Source organism: Passer domesticus, chromosome 3 (genome assembly GCF_036417665.1).
Source record: "Passer domesticus isolate bPasDom1 chromosome 3, bPasDom1.hap1, whole genome shotgun sequence".
Classification (NCBI taxonomy): domain Eukaryota; kingdom Metazoa; phylum Chordata; class Aves; order Passeriformes; family Passeridae; genus Passer; species Passer domesticus.
This window is the reverse complement of record NC_087476.1, coordinates 36,252,197-36,270,977: the sequence shown is the minus strand read 5'-3', so window position 1 is coordinate 36,270,977 and position 18,781 is coordinate 36,252,197. Positions and strand designations below refer to the sequence as shown.

Genomic DNA, 18,781 nt, shown 5'->3' with positions numbered 1-18,781 from the left:
CCCTTCCCTCCCCCCCAGCCCACTCCAGACAGCGGGGAAGACGCCTCTGGGCAGGGCCGGCTGCTGCTGTCTCCACCGCTGCCCCTCGCTCCGAGCCCCCTTGGCCGCTCCGCGCCATGGCTTGCGGCGCCACTTTGAAAAGGACTCTGGATTTCGACCCGCTGCTGAGCCCGGCGTCCCCGAAGCGAAGGCGATGTGCGCCATTGTCAGCCCCGGCCTCAGCCGCCTCCTCCTCCTTCGCCGCCGCTGCCTCCTCCCCGCAGAAATACCTGCGCATGGAGCCCTCGCCCTTCGGAGAGGTGTCCTCCCGGCTCACCACAGGTGAGGGACGCGGCGCTCCTTGCGCCCGGCAGCCCCCCGGGGGTATTTCGGCCGGGAGGGGGCCGGGAAGGCGGCCGGGAAGCGGGGAGGAGGAAGGAGGGGGGGTTGGGTGGGTCTGGCGTCCCCCTCCAGCCATTTTCTGCCGGGCTGTGCGGCTGGCAGCGGCCGGGGCGATCCCTGCTCGGCTTGGCACCGAGAGACACAATAGAAATGGCCGTTTGCAGCAGGAGAGGAGGGGGAGGAGGAGGAGGCACGGGGAGGAAGAAGGGGGGGCGGGTTGAGCCGATGCGGGCGGGTGGCCGTAGGAAAGGGGTCGGTGAAGGCGGGGGGGTGAGATGAGACTGGAGAAAGGGACCCGAGCGGCGTGGGGGATGGAGGTGCTCCTGGGGGGAAGCTCGATCCTAGGAAAGGAGAAGGCCGGCTTCTTTTTTTTTTTTCCTTTTTTTTTTTTTTTTTTTCTTTTTTCCTTCCTCCTTGTACCACGGGTGCTTGGATGTGGCAGGGAGGGCTGCGGAAACGCAGGGGGCGGCAGGGCACAGGGGTGTGACCGCGCTGGGGCCGGGGTCGGGAGCGAGGGGCCGCAGTCGCTCCCTTCCTCGCAGCCATTATCGGTGGGTCGAGGCGGCCGCACCTCCTCCCGCTGCTCCGGCGTCGGGGGAGGGCGAGGGGGGCAGGGCGGGGAGGCCGGCCTGTCATCCATCACCCGCTAAACGCCAGTGGGAAAAGGCAAAAGCGAATAACACAAAGGGGTAATCCCGCTTCCCAGCTCCTTAATGCGGGCTGTCGTCCCGGATAACCCATTCTGTGGTATCCTTAAAAGTTCCCTAGGAAACCCGAGCGTTTAAAGCGGTTGTGTGCAAGGGTGAGAGTTGCCTTTAGGGCAGATAAAATGGAATCGGGCGGTCTCCTGCTCTCGTCTGGGAGACGCGGGGCAAGAACGAAACCCTTTTACATTCTTAAGGTGCGAGAGATGAGTCAACCGGCGGCCCTAAAAGCTCGAGGCCTGCTTGTGTAATGGTTGTCAATTAAAAATCACCGAGTTCTTGTTAGCAGCGAGTAGGGAGAGAAGAAAGGAAGGAATCTTGGTTGGGCACGAAGGATTGGTTGGCCCGTGCCATGCTCAGTCCAGCGGTGCGCTCAGGGACGGCGCAGCTCGCGGCCATGAGCGGCTGTAGCGCCGAGGTGGGGATGTACCCGTGTCCTTTGTGTGCAGGGGGGAAAAAAAGCCCTCTGCAGTTGTTGCAGCAGAATTCATTCCGCTGTTGTGTTTGGTACTCCCTTTTATAACACGAGTTGGCTCCAGGTTACCAAGCACTAAGTTTGAATGTTCAAATTGGTATCTACACGTAGGACAGTGCCTTGTTTCAATATTCTTAGTTCGGAAAACGGTACAGTACAATACATTTTTTTAGGGCTTTTAACGGAATAATAAAAAATTGCTAAGGAGGAAATATAGAGGGCATACAGAGTAAAACTTGGCATCAGTGCCTTGATATTTTTTTGAACCTCTAGGAAAGGATCTTGAATGAGTCAGCGGTCTGGGATGAGAGTTGTGATGGATGGCACTCCCTGGTACAGCGAGGCATTGCGTGTACTTTGAAATAGATATTTAAAATCAGACCTAATTTAATTCTTTTAGAGGATAAGTATTGCAGTGATTTCTTTTGATTTCTTTGGGGTTTGGAGAGCTTAGGTTATGAATATTTAACATAAATATTGTCTGGCCAGTGAATATGTATTGCTGAAAGGAGACAAATCAATAGAGTTTTCAGAAGAGACAACCTAGAGCAGTATTTGAGGTAATACCTAAGCTTCTACTCTAACCATTCTGTAGGGCTTAAAAACTGAAATGTTACTGAAATTGAGCAAATACAGGCCTCTTTGTCTCCTGAGAAAATCAGAGGTGCAGGTGGTAATCCATGTGAAAAGGTGATTGATGTACAGACAAGGATATATTTTATGTATAAAAAATGCCTTTAGTATAATGAAGAGTGAACGACAGTAAATCAAAATGTCTCCTACAGCACTTGAATACTCCTAAGCAAAACGTGAAACATTTATAAGTTGTTCACGTTTACATGGGTTTTGCTTAAAAGCTCCCTCTGTGGTTTCCCGTTGCAGAAAAAAAATCTTTATACCGTGCTGGTATAAATGCATCTGTTAGTCAGCTTCCTTAGCTTTAAATTTCAGTTGAATTTGGTGGTATTATCACATTGTATGTATTTCATTTCGACCCTCACTAAGCAAAATAGAGCTCATAATTTTAAATAGGCCTGTTGAAAGGTTGTGTGTGATTCATCTAATTTTGTAAATATACCTGTGAACTAATAGTTTGCATTTTTCCTGGTAGTCACTCGGAAGAATCACATGGTTTATTCTAGGGCTCTGACTTAGGTTGAGGCCTAGTGTGCTGCAGATACATATATTGCTTTCCATTAACTCTAAAATGAGTTCACATGACCATTTCTGATGCAGATGTCTGCGTTAGGGTCAGATAAATCTTACTGTATGTGTGAAAAGAATTCCAGTCCGATTTAAAAAGTGTTACCAAGTCACCATTTCGTGTCAGTTTTTGTGTTGGGAAATTTATTAACAGCCAGCATTCATTTGACTTGACTTGGGCTTTTCTCAGCCTGTTACTGTAATCCTTGGATTTCCAGCACTTAAAAAATGTCTGTCTGAATTTTGTGTAATGAAAATTAATGTTCATATGAAATCACTGCTCTGGGTATAAAGGACCTGATGCTTAGACTTTGAGTTCATGCTTAAACATTTTTCTTCTGTCTGATACTCTGACCTGGTAGTGTTTAGTTTACATCAATCACCTTCACACAGTGGAGACCATATCAGCACCAGGACTTCTTACCACATCGTTCCTCATTTCAAAAATGAATTATCTGGGGGTAGAATGTAGATTGAGGGGTGCGTGGGGAACTGAGAATACAGTGTGGTAGTCAGATGAGAAAACAGCTGTCTGTATAGAGTGATCATAGACAAATAACCAATGTCTGTTTGAGAGAGGATAGCCTTATTCAAGATGAAATTTATCTCTCACAAGAGTGTTTTAATATTTTGTGGTTATTTGAACAGCTGTTAGGTCACTTCCAGTTTCTCGGTGAATTTGGCAGCCAAACTGTAATTGTGGCTTTACAGTCTGTACTTTCTGTGGAATTGTGCTTACTGGCTTGAGCCATGTTCCATGAGTATGTTTGCTAATTTTTGAATAGCGCCATTTCCATGTAGAATGATATTTTTAAAACTGTGTTCACTATAAGCAGTGGAGAAAATACCTGCCTGGAGTAAAACTTTAGGTTTAGTTTTGAAAGGGTGGCTCCTCTTAAATAGTTTTCTACTGCTTGAGTACTACGGATGAATTTTGGTTTCATGTAAGTTCTAGCTATAAATGAGACTGTTTTGTGTAATCAGAATAACTCCACCTGGGTCTGGATGCTGCCTGTGTGTGATGCATACACTTGTTGGGTTTCCTCTGAAGTCCAGAGGATGCTTTTCTGTTTCAAAGCTGTAAATGAATTCAGGGGTGAAAGGAGAAAACATTGTCAGTATTATTTCTCTGTTGGATGTTTTGGAACCATTGCTTGCAGTTTTACCCGGATGAAAGATCCTTTGGGAGTGGGGAGAAAAAAAGAAAAAACTACACTTAAATTTTTTTAATTCATAGGCAGGTTAGTTGTTGAAAGCCTGCATGTCTGGACATTTCTGAGACTGAAGCTACAGTGGGAAATACAGTTGAAAGAAATTGGGGGGACAGAAGGGAGAAATAATGTTGATCTTGGGGATTTAAATCTCCTAATTCCTGGTACATAGAAACATTGAAGACAGACTGAGATCGCAAGTTTTTTTTCCACACTTCATCCAAAACCAGAGGTTAACTTGAAAGACCTGTGTGCAGTCAAAAAGGATGAAATAATTTAAAAGTCCACCGACTTCAGCACATGCAGTTTTTCCTGCATCTGAAGCATTCATCTGCTTCAACACTTCCCCAGCAACTAACTAATGCTGCAAACTAAAAACTGGAGTGGGTGGATCTGTTGAGAACAGGCCTCTCATGAGGGACTCCTGACAAACAGAAGGTAGATAGGTTTGCGTTTAGAATGTCCTTTTTCCTTCACAGAAAAGTCTGGAAAGAGATTGATGTAATTGACACAGTTTTTCAAAGTTAATGCTAGAAAATGTCTTTGACCTTTCTGAATAGGAGGAACTGCTAGTCTTCCCTGTGGGCTGTCCTCCTACGACCTTTGAGTTGCCCTCTTGAGCACACTGAACTACTTCTGTCTGAAACTTGGCCAGGCAATGGCCAAGCATAGGTTTGGCTTTTAAATGAACAGATCCAGTGGCTTTGGAATGTGACGTATTAGTAGTGCTGCATCTCTTTCTGCTTGATTTCTGTTTTGTTAACTTATCCACATGTGTATTTATTGCTAAATTGTCTTGGTGAAATGCCAAGTTTCTCATTGCACTCCAGTATTGCAGAAATCATTAGGATTTTAAAAAGCAAAACATTCCCACCCCTTAAAAAAAGTCACATAATGGTTGCATGGACTTCATAATTTAATTTATATGAGAAATTTCTGTATAGATGCCTGTGGTGACTATAAATGTTAAAATACTCTTAGTTGTAGATGTCATTAAATGTTGAAGCTGTTTTTTTTTTTTTTTTTCCCAACGGCAAGTCTGATAAATGCAGTGTGACAATTTTTTTATGTGAAGGGAAAGATCTAATTGCTGTGTCTAATACATTTTGCATTGCTTGATGTATTTTTCATTCCTCAATCCCTTGATCGGGAGAACTGGGACTTCCTGAAATAATACATTTGCAGAATGAGCTAATGCATATGTGAACATCCAGCTTGTGGGAGAACCAGAACTTTGGTCAGCCTGAAACCTGGAGTAACTGGATCTCCTGAGGTGGCCTGCTCTGTGTCCCAGTCTGTGGCAAGCTGCTTCTGTGCCTTCTGTAGCTATAGCCAGTGGCTATGAGGTGTCAGCACACAACCATTATCAATGTTTTCTCTCTGGCTTTGAGCATCCTCCTATGAGGGGGAGCCTGGTTTCCACAAGGATACATTCTGTTACTAACCTCTTCATATGCCTAATTGAGAAGCGTAAGTGGAGTGGTTGACATCTGAGACCAAAGCAAGAGAGGAATATTTGGGGGGTTGTAATTTTTGTCTTTGTCAGGGTTCCCTGTTCAATTAGAAAAAAACCCTGAGGAATACCTTTATCCATTGCTCTGCTGCAGTGCTGCCTTCAGGGGAATCTGGCATCTTAAAATTAACTTTGTATGTCAGTAGTCTGGTGGGGAGACCCAAAGTAGGAATGTGGTAACATCAGCTAGGTGTTGAATAGGGTTAAAGGCCCTATTGGGAAATGTTATATGTTAATTTGAACTAGGATAGTGGAGCACTTTTGCTTTAACAGAAGCTGAAATCCCAAAAGATGTATGCCACTGACATCAGAATAGCATTTGATTGATTACTTAGAAGAAATCTCAGGCATGGTTCAAGTTTGAATGCATACGTTGAATGGTGACATTGCCAGCTGAAACCTGAGCTAAAGGTTCCATTTCAGGCCTGGAAGACTGCTGCTTTGATTTCAGCTCATTGAGTCACCTTCCTGTGTGTTTTGCTGAATTTTTCTTCAGCTAAATGAGAGAAGTCAGGAATTGTGATGAGAGATAGTTTAAAAATAAAGCCCAAAGAAGGAAGTCCTTCAGGTGAAACAATCAGCACCTTCATAGTTGATAAGCAGTTATTAAAACGAAGAAAATAATTGTTTGCCTTCTAAACTTTCTAAGTTGAACTGCTGTTTCCTTTATATGTAACTTGTAGGTAATTACAGGTCAGGGTGAAGTAATTAAATGGCAGAATTTTGAAAAATATTGACTTCTTATCATGAATTGAAGAAAGTAGGAAGACTACATCACTCCTTGGAAATGAATATTTGGCTTTGCAATCCATTAGTGTGACAGTTATATTTCAGATGTCAAACTTGAAGTCTAATTTACCATGTTCATATTTCATCCTCTCTTCATTTGGAAATCTTTGTTCTCCAAATGGCATCTCTATCTGAAAGATCTTAATGCAGAATTTAAAGAACCTGTGTACTCAACTTTATGTTCTCAGTACACAGCTCTGGATAAAAAAAAAGAGTGTTTATATATTTCATTGTATTTGGGTATATTTGACTGAATTCCTGATGCCTTCGGTGGTTGAGATGATAGCAGCTTTCATTTGTCATTCTTGATCTTAGCCTTGAACCTGAAGGAGAAGAGGGGCATAAAACACATTCTTGTGTAACTGGTAGAGATTCATAGTCATGTTGAATTTGAAATGCTATTTAAGAAGTAAATTCATTTTGGTGTGTTAGCAGTGTGGCTTTTTCTGGCTGCTACGCCATATTCTCAAGTCTGATTTTCACTTTCAGCACCTCTGCCTGGTGTTTCCTGTTAAATAGCTGTGCTCCTTCAGAGGCATCTCTAACCAGTAAAAAACTCTGAGCACAGGGGGCAGACTGATACTATGAAGAAACTGAGGATAGGCCACAGTGATGTGTATTTCATCACATTAAATATATTCCTTTTGTGATGTCAGATCAAATAATTGTCTGATGTACAATACCTGATTTAAACTTCAGTTGTATGTTCAAGGTGGATGAAAGCTTTTACTTAAAAAATCTAGTAAGTTGTGATATACTTGATGCAAGTTCTCACTTAAATTTTATAGTCTTAGAGAAGGTGATAGTAGATTCTCTTTAATAAGTGTACTTTCAGATTATAGGTTTTTATGTATAAAACAATTTGTTAATTGAAATGCATGTAATTATTTTAAAGGACAGTTTGGGCCTCTGCACTGAGGCACATAAAAAAGCTGTGCTGCGTTTGACACCAGTTCAGTGCACATTTTAAGTCAGTTGTGCACTGCAGAGAGAACAGTCAGAACTAATTGGAAACCAGAAAAGTTAAAAAACTGAACTTGAAAGAGCAGGAAGGTTTTGGAAGCAAAAGTAGGTTGGATCTACTGATTCAAAGCTTTGTTTAACTGGGTCAGAGTTTTAAAATTCTTTACAGTTAGATGTCTGCTGTATAGGTGTTCAGAAGTTGCCTGGTTTGCACTGCCTCAATATTTCATGGCTTCGTGTAAGTGCTGAGATGCTGTAAAAATGTTGCTAATGCATTTGTGTGGAATTACAAAACAGAACAGTAAATGGGAGAAGTAACTTGGTGCACTTAAGCAGTTCTTCTTACTGTATTAGATTATTTTAATTTAGCATTCAGATTTTAATTTAAAATGAGTCATAAATGTTTGCAGGCTTACATTTCAGTTCACAGTGAAGTAGTTTTAAGTCTGAGATTTTATGCTGCTGTAGATTAATAAGAATGTGTACTTAGTCTTTGCTGGTATGAAAATGTGGCTGCTTTATTTGAAACATTCCTGGTCTCATAATTCATGTGAGATGTCAGTGAAAGTTTGCTGCTATGTTAAACGTGCATTTTTTGACTGTTAATCTCTCTTTTGTAAGTGGTGGAAATTGGGAAGTATGTTGTGCAGTCCAGTTCTCTGTGCTGAGCAGTTGTGCCTTAAGTCTTCTAAGTTAGTCTGAATGGAGGAATACCATTTACCAAACCAGGTTATGGGCATGCTTAGGAAGTGTTCAGTCAGTGCTAACACTTCAGGTTGTTTTCTCCTCCTTGCAGTTTGCAGTGTAGTCAGTGTCATGTTTAAATAGTCCTTTCTCTTAAACTTGGCTTAGTTTTGTACCTTCAGCTGCAGTCATATAATGCTAACTGTTAAAGTGATTTTGTCAGGGTGGGGATCTCCCAGATCTGTCAGTAGTGTTTCTTGAGATTTTTAATTTTCACAGCAAGATTTGAAGGTGGCAATTTTAAAAGTGTTGCCAAATTAGAAGTAGATGAAATTGCTGTAATATCATTGAGACTTCTTGTACACAATTCAGTATAATTTAAAATAGAGTCGTGTATCTTTGGTGCACAAATCTTGATTTTCTGTCCTAGTTGTTACTGTTTTCCTGAAGTCCACACGTGATTTCTCTGCCTCCTCTCCCTGTTCCCCCACACACTCCTCCTTGCTTTTGCTCCTCCTATTGTAACTGGTATTGTCACATTTTCTCTAAATTATTCCTTGTTTAATTTCTAGGTTTTGTTAGGACTGGAGGAGACATGGCATGTGATTATTGATTTAACTCTTGCAGTTTCATCAGTTGGCCAGTCTGTTTACTTTTTTTGTCCTTAATGATTTTGGTGGTTAATGTGGTTTGAGAATGTTTCTGCAAAAAGATGAAAGGAGAACTGTAGAAAATATTTTTATTTAAGTTGTTACACCTGAAATTTGGCTGATTTTTGTTGTTTTTTTTTGCAGTTCACATGGAGTTCAGAAAGTATGGCCAGGACAAAGTAGTCATAGTGAAGGATGGCCATGGTCTGTTATGTTCTTCAGTTAATACAAATGCAGTGTGAATACATGCAGTCATGTTTCTCATAGTGTAAACATGCTTTAGGGCAGATGATCATGTGAGCTGATTTGGTTCCCATTCAGAATTATGCAGTATCACTGGAGCCACAACAGCACTTGATTTTGAGGAGAAGTATTGTTCTGCCACCATAATGCCATTGAGTATAAATATTGTTAGGCCACTCTCTGAGTGATGTGTGATCAGCTCTGCATGGGATTCTCTTTAATTCTGGAAGCCTGGCTGCATCTTGGTTTAACATGATTTTTGTACTTTGGTACTGTACAGGAATGTTTGTATCCTGTCCTACAGAAAGTATGAATCCTCCATCCCCCCACACCACTTCCTTGTGGTTTCTTCTCTTAATTTACCTGCTGTGTTTTTTTTTTACTGTTTTATTACTCTCTTCTGCGTTTGCTGCTTCTTTGAACCATGTTACTGACCTCCCATTAGAGAGTTGAAAATTTTGCAGCTGCAGGCTTGGGACTGAAAAGGTATAAAGTCCTTAATCAATGGACAAAATCCAAGAATCCTTTGCTGACACTCCTGTTGACTCAAAACAGTTTTCTCTCTTTATAAATTGGAAATCTCTAGACTGACTCATGGAATTGAGCTATGACAGTATTGAAACATCTGAACTGAGAACTGTGTTTGCTTCCACTTGGTCTAGCAGAGGCTTCAGCCACTGACTGAAGAAGGTGGTAGCTGAAGTTCCCTGCATCACATGGTTCCTTATTAGAAATGTTCAGATACGGAACCTCAGTAGCATATGGATTGCAAACATGAAATTCAGTTTAAGTTTTCATGGTATTGTATTGGCAGAATGTGACAGAAAGAGGAAGGGTCTGAGTGGAGTCCTTTGTAACTCTGACATGATCACATGAATTTATGTGTACCTGAGTTTTGAAATGTTGTCCTTGCTAAAAAGTCTAGAAGCCACTTGTGCAGGTAATTTTTTCTTTAAATGCTCAAATGTTTCAAGAATTTGAGCATTTAAAAGTAAGAGTTCTCATAAAGGATGAGACTCTTTGGAAATTTCTGTATGGGAAGAATTTAAAAAATAGAAAATTCCTTTTTTTTTTCTTGAATATTTTACATTACCAGAGGATTTGCAGTTAGGCCACTGATGCACCTGAGAGCCATTTGGTATGTGGAATTTCAGAGAGAAGGCACACAAGATTGGTGGTTCCTGTTGCAAGGATTAGTTTTTCCCTTATGATTCTACAGGGGAGATGAGATTATTGAAGTAACTTGCTGTACTTCATTCATTGCAGTCAAAAGCTGCTCTACATACTGCCATACTCCTTTAAAAGAGACTGTTGATCCATCCACTGTATTTTATTTGGATAAATTTGAGACTGTCGAAAATGCTGTGGAAGGCTTTTGTATTTTTCCTGTCAGTTTCCAACTCTTTGATATTTTAACAATGGGTGTTTAATGCATGTTGTCTAAATTGTGTGTTCCTCTTCACTGTGCTGCCTGTAGGACAGCCTACAGGGAGGAATGGCAATTCATGTGGATGTTTTATTCTTGAGTGTCCTGTTACTCTTAACTCTATGAGTGATAAATGCTGTGTGGGAGTGAAAGATTAAATATATGAAGATAAGATAATTAATACCAGTATAAGTTTTATAGCCAAATTTTTATCCATGCACATTGTATCATTCCTAAATTTTAGGATACTAGTTTTTTTGTTAGTGGTACTCTGTTGCCAATACTTGATCTTAAATAAGAATATTTTATGCTAGTGTTCTCCTGGTGAAAACAGCCTGAGTTACTGTTCTTTTAATTAGTTTAATGGTTTTATGTCTTAGGTAAGACGTTGTTGCAGGTCATGTTTTAAGAGTCTGTCTATCCTTTATCATCTGCTATTTATCTACAGCATTTGATGTTTGAGTGGAAGTCAAGCGAAATGGTGAAATGCAAAGATAATTATTTTAGGTTTTTTTTTTCCCTTGGGTTTTTTTCTCTTTTTAGAGCAAATTCTGTACAACATAAAACAGGAGTACAAACGCATGCAGAAGAGAAGACATTTAGAAAATAGCTTCCAGCAGACAGATCCTTGTTGTTCTACTGATGCACAGCCACATGCATTTCTCCTCACTGGACCAGCTTTGCCAGGTACTCAGATAATTCAGTGTAATTTTCCTGTGTTTTCTTAGACTCTGCTTGTGTAAACAACTTTTTCTAGTTACTTGGTGGTTTATGGCACCTTCTCACCAGTTAGTGTTGTTTTTTGGCCATAAATTGTGTGTAATTCTGCTATATTCTGTTATTCTGGCAGATTCCATTTGAGTAAATAGTTCTCCCAGTTATCTGTTGTGCTGTGACACATTCCTACTAGTTACTGCTGCTTTTTTTGGCAGTAGTGGTGTTGGTCTGGAAGATGGTAGCTTTGTGTTTTAAAAATTGGTTGGAGAAAACCCTGGCATTGTTTCAGGAGGCCATCCTGATGGTGTTACAGGCTTTTGCCAAGCAGCTGTCTCAGCACCAATATACTATATTATAATTTTTATATAAAATAGAAGCTTAAATTTGTACATGACAACTGCCATGTAAATGGTGTTCACAGTGTTTGTGTGATGTTCTTGGGGTTTTGATGGCTGTGCATGTTGTCCATTGCAGATGTCTTCCTTTTTGAGCATCCAGTTCTGCTTCAGTAGTAATTAGGAGGATCAAATAGCAGAGAAAATCTTCTTCAAATGTTTTGTAAAGTTCCTTTAATGTAAAAGGTGTGAAAAAACCTGATTATGAAAAGCTGGTTCTGATCTTCTTGTAACTGTAAATTGGTATGCCCAAATATTTACTCTTAGGTACTTCATCTGCAGCATCATCACCATTGAAAAAAGAACAGCCCCTGTTTACTCTCAGACAAGTTGGAATGATCTGTGAACGTTTGCTGAAAGAACGTGAAGAGAAAATCCGTGAAGAGTATGAAGAAATTTTGACCACAAAACTTGCAGGTATCTTACTTTTCACAATAATATACATCAGAGTGATTTCGAAAGCTTAAAACTTCTCTTATTTTTGTTACAGTGTATGTTTATTTCTGACCTAATTTGATGAAGGAATATGGTTGCATACAGGACAGAAAAAAATAATGTTTACTTCCTGTGATAGGTTTTTTTCCTTCTGTGCTGCTTTGGATAGAAAGTATAACTCTTAGTTATTACTACTCAGTGAAGACAGTGATTTCATTTTAGTTAGAACTTTCTCTTGCTATTCTCTCTGAATTGACAGGTTGTTTTTTTGGGTTTTTTTCCCTTCAGAAAGACTGCCTTTAGAGCTCTTTTTGAAGGACTGTTTTTTTTTGTTTTGTTTTTTTCCTGCTTGGGAACTGACTTCCTTTTTCTGGAATTTGGCAAGATGACAGTACCTAAGATTTCCCTTTCTCTTCCCAGTACTTAGCATTACATTGCTGCCAGCAGTGTTTGGTATCTGCTTGAGAGTCAGTTCAGCTGTTTTTCTGATGCTCCATGTTGAATTCTTGTATCTTACAATTCAGCTGAAGTTCTTGGCACCTGATGCCAGCTTACCTTTACATAAAGATCTTGCTAATGTCAGCATTGTAAATATGTCCTTTCTTCAGTTTTTGAGGTCCTTCTAAGCCTCTTGCTAGTATTTGAGCACCTAAATTCTTGTGCATTCAGAGGTAGGTGCTTTCACAGTATGATTTGGAGTCTAATTTTTAGTGTGATGATATTGAAAATCTGAGCACACTGTTCTGCAGATGTGCTTTTGAATACCTACAGCTGTTCTGCTTCCCACCTGAAAACACACCAGGATTAAAGTTGGCAGGTCTCTTCAGGTGGGAATAAAACCCATTCCAGGCATGCATATGCAGAAAGTCCCCAGGCTTGTGGGTTGCCTGTGATAGTACTGTCTCTGCACCCGAGATCCTGTTCATGTTCTGCACCTGCTGATCTGCCATTTCTGTGTAAGAAATTGCTATAGTTCTATGTCCCTCTTAAATCTACATCTATTTAAAACTATAACTAAAGCCATGAATACTTCTGCTGCTTTGAGCCTGGTGTTCCATTTCAGTGTTGATCTTTTTAACCTGCTTCAGCCTGATGAATTGGACTCTATTGAACTTTTTCTTCTAATTTATGTATGTTAGGAATTGGGTCATTTATTGTATTTTCTTAAGTTCATTTCATTCTGCAGGGTTCATAACCATTTGAAGACCAGATAGATTTACATTTGTTCCAGACACTTTTGGAGTACAAGCTTGTAGTTCTTTACAAAAAGGAAGCCCCTCTGTCACATTCCTTATGTGTGCTCTGTCTCTCAGTCCCAAAAGGAGCATTGTTGGGTTTGGTTTTGGGAAAGGGAGGGGATTGAATTCTGTTCGGAAGTTGTGGTTTAGTGAGATGATTTAGGTTGTTTGCTTGTTCTTACCATGGTGCTCACCAAAAGAGCAATTAGGAAGATCATGTTACTGCATCACGTATATTAAGCCAATAATACATTTTCAGCATTATACAAGAATTTAAAGACTGGCAAAAGAATTTAGAAATTCCCTGCATGGAAGGCCAGCTATGGTTGTCTGCTGACAGAATGGTTATATCTTTTTCTAAGCTTCGTGCAGTAAGGTGATACTCTTTGTTACAAAAGTGAAGTCAAAGGAAATGTAACTGGAAATTCCATAATAAATCTCAGCTTCTTTTCAAGTGACTTAACTGAATGTTTGCATCTTGGGTATTTTCTGAATCAGAGTTGTCATGTAGGTAGTTAGCCAGATACTGCCTATTCTGTCTTTCTTCCTTGTTCTTTGCAAGCAGAGTTGTTTTCCATGCAGAAGAAATGTTTGGTAAATGGAAAACTCAGATCATTGTAATGCCCTGATTTCTCTTCCTGCCTCTGTTACCTGAAACCGCTGTGTTAGCCCAAACTTGGTTTTGCTAGAGCCTTAGCAAAACACTAGCTTGAAAGGTTTTAAAGAATCTCTGAAAAACAGCCTTTTGTAATATTGCAATTGTATTTGTGCTCATGTCATTTAGCCACCTGACTTAAAATAGTTAGGATGTATATGAAACAGTGATGTAAGTATTTGTGCAGTGTTCACTTAAATTCTCAAGTAGTTAACTGTAGGCTGCTCCTACCTTTGGATTGCTTAACTTCTGAATCTGAATGTCATAAGATCGGGGATTTTTAGTAATTGGATTTCTAAAAAATTTGCAAGCCATAGTTCTAACTAAGATGATGTTACAAAGCAGCTGTGTGTGCTGGCTTCTGCCTTAATAGAAGAATATTTGCAAGTTTGATTCTGGCCTTTAATACATAATTTTAGGGAAAAATCTGGTTGGTGCTATTTTTTGAAATGGTTTCAGTGCACTGGATCCTTCAGTCTGTGTTATTTTGTTGTTTGGCTGAAGTCCTCACGTGGCTGCTGAAAAGCCTTGGTCAGAACTGCAGTGAAACAGGTCCTGCCTGTGGGCAGAGGGCAGCTGGCCCCCGTGACCACTGGCCCCTTGGTCAGGGATGAATGTCCTTAGATCTTCGGGTCCGCTCCGTACTTTGGGCTGCTGCTGCACTGCTTGCTGATTACTGATACCCTGTTTACTTCAAAGGTGAAGCTCATCCCTGCAAGAGGATGGGAACTTTATTGGGGCAAACCTGTGGGACTAGGAACTACTACAAATCTAACTGCATTTTTGGTTGAAGATTGCCTTCTTTGACCTTGCCCTTTTCTAAGAACACCCCACATTGCTGCACATGTATTTTTCCACAAGGGAGGAAGGGGAATGGAGAGGAGCGGCATCTGGTAGATATTACTCTCCTTGTTCAATTTCCTAATTCTGAAAGGTGATATCCTGCTGATGAGTGCAGTATTAAAACTGAATAAAATATTGCAAATGTATTTGTATGTATGTGTGAATAGAAAGAATAACCTTTCTGGGAGATAACAGTGCTTAGTTCAAAGCCAAGTATGTTTCATATCAAAATTTCATTTCAGATGACACAGTAACTGTTTTCATGCAGTCCACAGTCAACTATGTGTCTCCCATAGTAGCTACTTCTGTGGTTAGAATTGCTCAAAAGTTAATAATTTAGATTTCATCCTTTTATTTTCTTGTTTGCTTTTGATTTTCTGGCAGTCAGCAAATACAATTTCTAACTCTGTAGCAAATCCCTTTCCTGTACTTTTGTGTTTCCATTTCATTAAATTAATTTTCTTACATCTGGTAGTGGTAGGAGCAGACAAATTGTTTCCAACCCTAGCACTGACCTTTATGCCATGTTTCCTACTCTGCCCCCATTATGGATCTGTAAAATGGGCACACTTCATTTCTTCAAAATACAGGTGTGATACTTAGCAGGTCTGAGGTATAGTGAGGTCTTTGTTATGTGCAGCATAATTCTCTTTGAGTTTACTGCCATCTTTCTCATTTACAGAAGTTTGTATGGGAGGGTCTTTTAATAAGGGGACATTGGCTGAATTGTTCTGGAGAATAAAAAAAGAAATGGCAGCTATGATCTATATTAAGTTATTTAAAACTACTGCTAGTTTGGCGTGTATTTAACTTGTATGATTTCTGTGTGCAAAAATTAGCCCTGAGTATTTTTCTGCTTGATTTGAACTTAATACTCATGCTTGCAATGTTTCATCCTTGCAGAACAATATGACGCATTTGTGAAGTTCACGCATGATCAGATCATGCGACGATATGGAGAACAGCCTGCCAGTTGTGAGTATCTCTTTCTTCTGTCCCTGTGGCAGCATTGCATTACCAAGTGTTCAATAATTTAAATGGCCACTGCTTGCTGTTAAGCTGCTAGGCCCCAAGGTAAAATACTCAAAATTGAGAATATGGAATATTGAGATTGAAAGGGAGGTGTGAGAGAAAATGCAGTTTGTGTTTAAAACATCTAGACCTGGTTTCCCATGGCATGCTGGAGTTTAGTTTTGAAACTAGTTTTGATTAGTTTTGAAACTACATAGAAGGTTTGCACTTGTTACTGCTGTCCTTAACTCTTTTTTTTTTTCTCTCTTTCCAGATGTTTCATGAATCACACTTTCTGCATATGTGGGCTGCCCTATACACCCTGTTTTATTGTTGCAAGCTGTCCCAGTAAAGACTTGCAACAATGCCATATTTTTTCCCCCCTGTGAACACAGGTTATTTCAAGCTTTTGTCAGTGGCAACCACTCTTATGCAGCAACTGGTTTTGGAGTGCTCCCTGATGTCAGTACCACCTGGATGTGGACCTTTGCTACCTGTAATAATACCAGTGGCCTCATTTGCTGTATCATTACGATTTGGCTTCTTATGTTAATAAGTTTGAAAAAGTAAAGGATTAAAGCTGGTGTTCTAGAAGTTGCCCTTCACTGGTTGTGTAAATAAAAATGTAGAATGACACTTCTGACTGAAGTTAGTGTGGTTTTCATAACTGTGCACTACAACAGAGCTGTAATCACAGTTAAGTTAGAATGTAATCCCAGGACAATTTTAAGCAAATAGCCCACAGTACTGCCTGTGAAATAGTGAAGGAGGGCATTTCTGTATTCCATGACTTTTTTGGGGGTTAAGAATGGGTTTATATGATTTCTCATTTTTGTAGTTTTTATTTATTCTATCAGTCTTTAACAAATGTTTATTGCTGCAATTTTTCAGTGTATCATTGTTTTACTGCCCTTGTAGTACTGGAATTTAGTTGGAAGAATAAAACATTTACTTCTAATCTGTTTGTTTTTAATATGCAGGTGGAACGTTTGCTGTGTATGAATAAACTTAAATCTGAGTGTTTAAATGAAAACTTTATTTACTAGCAATAGTGGGTGGGTCAGTTCTAGATCAGGAGAAGAAAGTGGAGTAAAATCTCAGGTCATTCTTCAGAGGCAGAGAAATCTTCCTTAGATTGGCTGTAGTGTTTCGTGTTGAGGAAGCATGTTTGGTACAGAATGGACACAAAACTGGTGATGTAACTTGCTGCAGCTGACTCAAACACCAGCTGCACTTGCCTTCTTTCAGATTTCAGTGACACATTAAAGGAAATCTGTTAATGAGATAGAGCAGGTGCAAGTACTGCAGGCTGGAACAGTGTAGCTGTTGCAAGAACTGAAGGTGTGTAATGCCTGTTCAGGGTTGAGAGCCTTGTTGGATGCATTCAGCTGTTGACAGGCTGCTTGCTGCTGCTGTCTGGGCAGTGCTGGGTCTCTCAATCACTGCACATTTCCTACATGGCAAGTCTAGATCTGTGTGTTGTGGGGTGGAAGTATTGCTACCAAAGTAATAATTTGATTATAAACTGCTGTCTTCTCTAACTTACTGTCAGCTTCTGGTTAAAGGGAAGTCTGCTCTCTGATAGAGCTGTGTCCCATCTCATTAACAGAGAAGTTTGAGTTGAAGCTGGTAGATGAAGTTGGTAATTGGCTCGTGCTTACTTATGGTATCAGAGAAACCTTGTGATGAGCTCTGCTGTTTTCACGAACTCTTAGGAGTGAGATTGAAGGTTCAGAATTGGACACATTGCCACAGTATCAACTCACTTCCTGAAACCTGTCTTGCCTCAATATTTCTATTATTTCTACTCTATTTTCAGAATCCCAGAAATGAGAAATCTCTGCTAGACTCCCCTCTCAGGTCTTCTGTCACTGAAGATAAAACTGTCAAGGGCTGTAATTTTTGTTGTCTGCCTTGAAGTCCTCAGTCCCTCTCCTTCCTGCTCCTCACGTTTTGACATCCTTTTATTAAGTTGCCCTGGCTAGGAAAATGACTGCTTCTAGTTGGACCACCATGCAAATTCTGGCATCCTCATACAGCTCATCTATTTCCTGTGTTCTTATCTTTTCTTTTGGGATATTAAGATGTATAAATAAGAAGTGATGTCATGCTAGCACCCAGCCACTCCTGTACTGCTCCAAATTGATGCATAATAAGCAGTCTTGTGGCAGATGAAAAGCATGGCATGGTGAGTGCTGATGTATCACAGCTGTGGTATGCTTAATTTGTGCCTCTTTTGGAAATGAGGTTGCATTCTTTGAAATTTTTCATTTTTTAACCTGCTGCTTTTCTGTCTTGGACTTCAGACTGGCTCCTTTTCTTAATCTCAGTGCCAGTATCTAGTGTGATGAATCACACAGGAAAGACTTGTTCTAACAAGAGACATACTCTTCAGTAGGAAAATGGCCGGGAGCTTGATGGCTGTTGAAAAAATAGGGAAATTGGGGTACTGTGAGGAGCTGGCTGGTGCTTGAGAACCAACCTGCTTTGTAGAACCTTTTCAAAGGCTTTTGAGTCAAGGAGAAATGGGTACAGTTCAGTAACGACACAGTTCTTGGCACTACACTTTGTGGTGGCCACGTGTAGAATGTTTTTGCCATTTGTATGTAAGTGCAGTCTTATCCAAAAGCCAGGCAAGCTGAGAACAGGTAATTGGAACTTAACAGAGTGAAACCAAAGATCTTGGTTAACCTTTTTTTAAGGTAGTGATGTATTTCTTTCTTTCCAAGCAGATCTCAGTTACTGTGTACTTGAAAAGCAGCATGTACATCCTATGTGTTGATTTTTGTGTCTAGATGTGAGAGCATATAACCCTAAGATGATTCAGCAATTTTCAAGGTTGCAGAGGAAGGACATTCAAAGCAATCTCGGGTGCTGATGTTTGAGATTTGCCTGTGTACACTTGAACAGCATGACCAGTCACAGATTCTGCTTGAAAACTCCGTTTTGTGAAAACTCTCTGTTCAAATTGGGAAGGATTTAAGCTTTCTGACTCCACAGTGGGGAGAAAAAAATGGAGGCTGGTAAAGTACTAAAAGTTGATGCTCTTGTTAACCAGTGCTTGTGACTTGTATTGGAAGTCATTCTCAATAATGAAATGGCTTTTACAGGCATCTGGGCTGTTCTTATAGTTTATTGCTGTTACAGGCTTCAAGATAAACAATTACAAAGTTTGTGTTTGAAACCAGTAGTGCAGTAGTATAAAGAGGTGTCAAAGAACAGCATCTGTAACAGTAGAGAAAAGG

The 18,781-nt window shown here is 40.2% G+C and overlaps 1 protein-coding gene across 2 annotated transcripts; it reads left to right on the top strand.

Moving 5' to 3' along the window:
• Window positions 1–114: 114 nt before the first annotated feature.
• On the top strand, window positions 115–16,494 carry AKIRIN2 (akirin 2). Of its 2 annotated transcripts, none has more exons than XM_064412625.1 (5): window positions 115–321; window positions 10,786–10,929; window positions 11,637–11,771; window positions 15,429–15,500; window positions 15,811–16,494. In XM_064412625.1, the coding sequence occupies exons 1-5, from the start codon at window positions 117–119 to the stop codon at window positions 15,819–15,821; spliced, it is 567 nt and encodes a 188-aa protein (XP_064268695.1). In that variant the 5' UTR covers window positions 115–116; the 3' UTR covers window positions 15,822–16,494. The 2 variants fall into 2 exon arrangements, with proteins under 2 accessions (XP_064268695.1, XP_064268694.1); XM_064412624.1 differs by having other exon boundaries at window positions 11,622–11,771.
• Window positions 16,495–18,781: the final 2,287 nt, after the last annotated feature.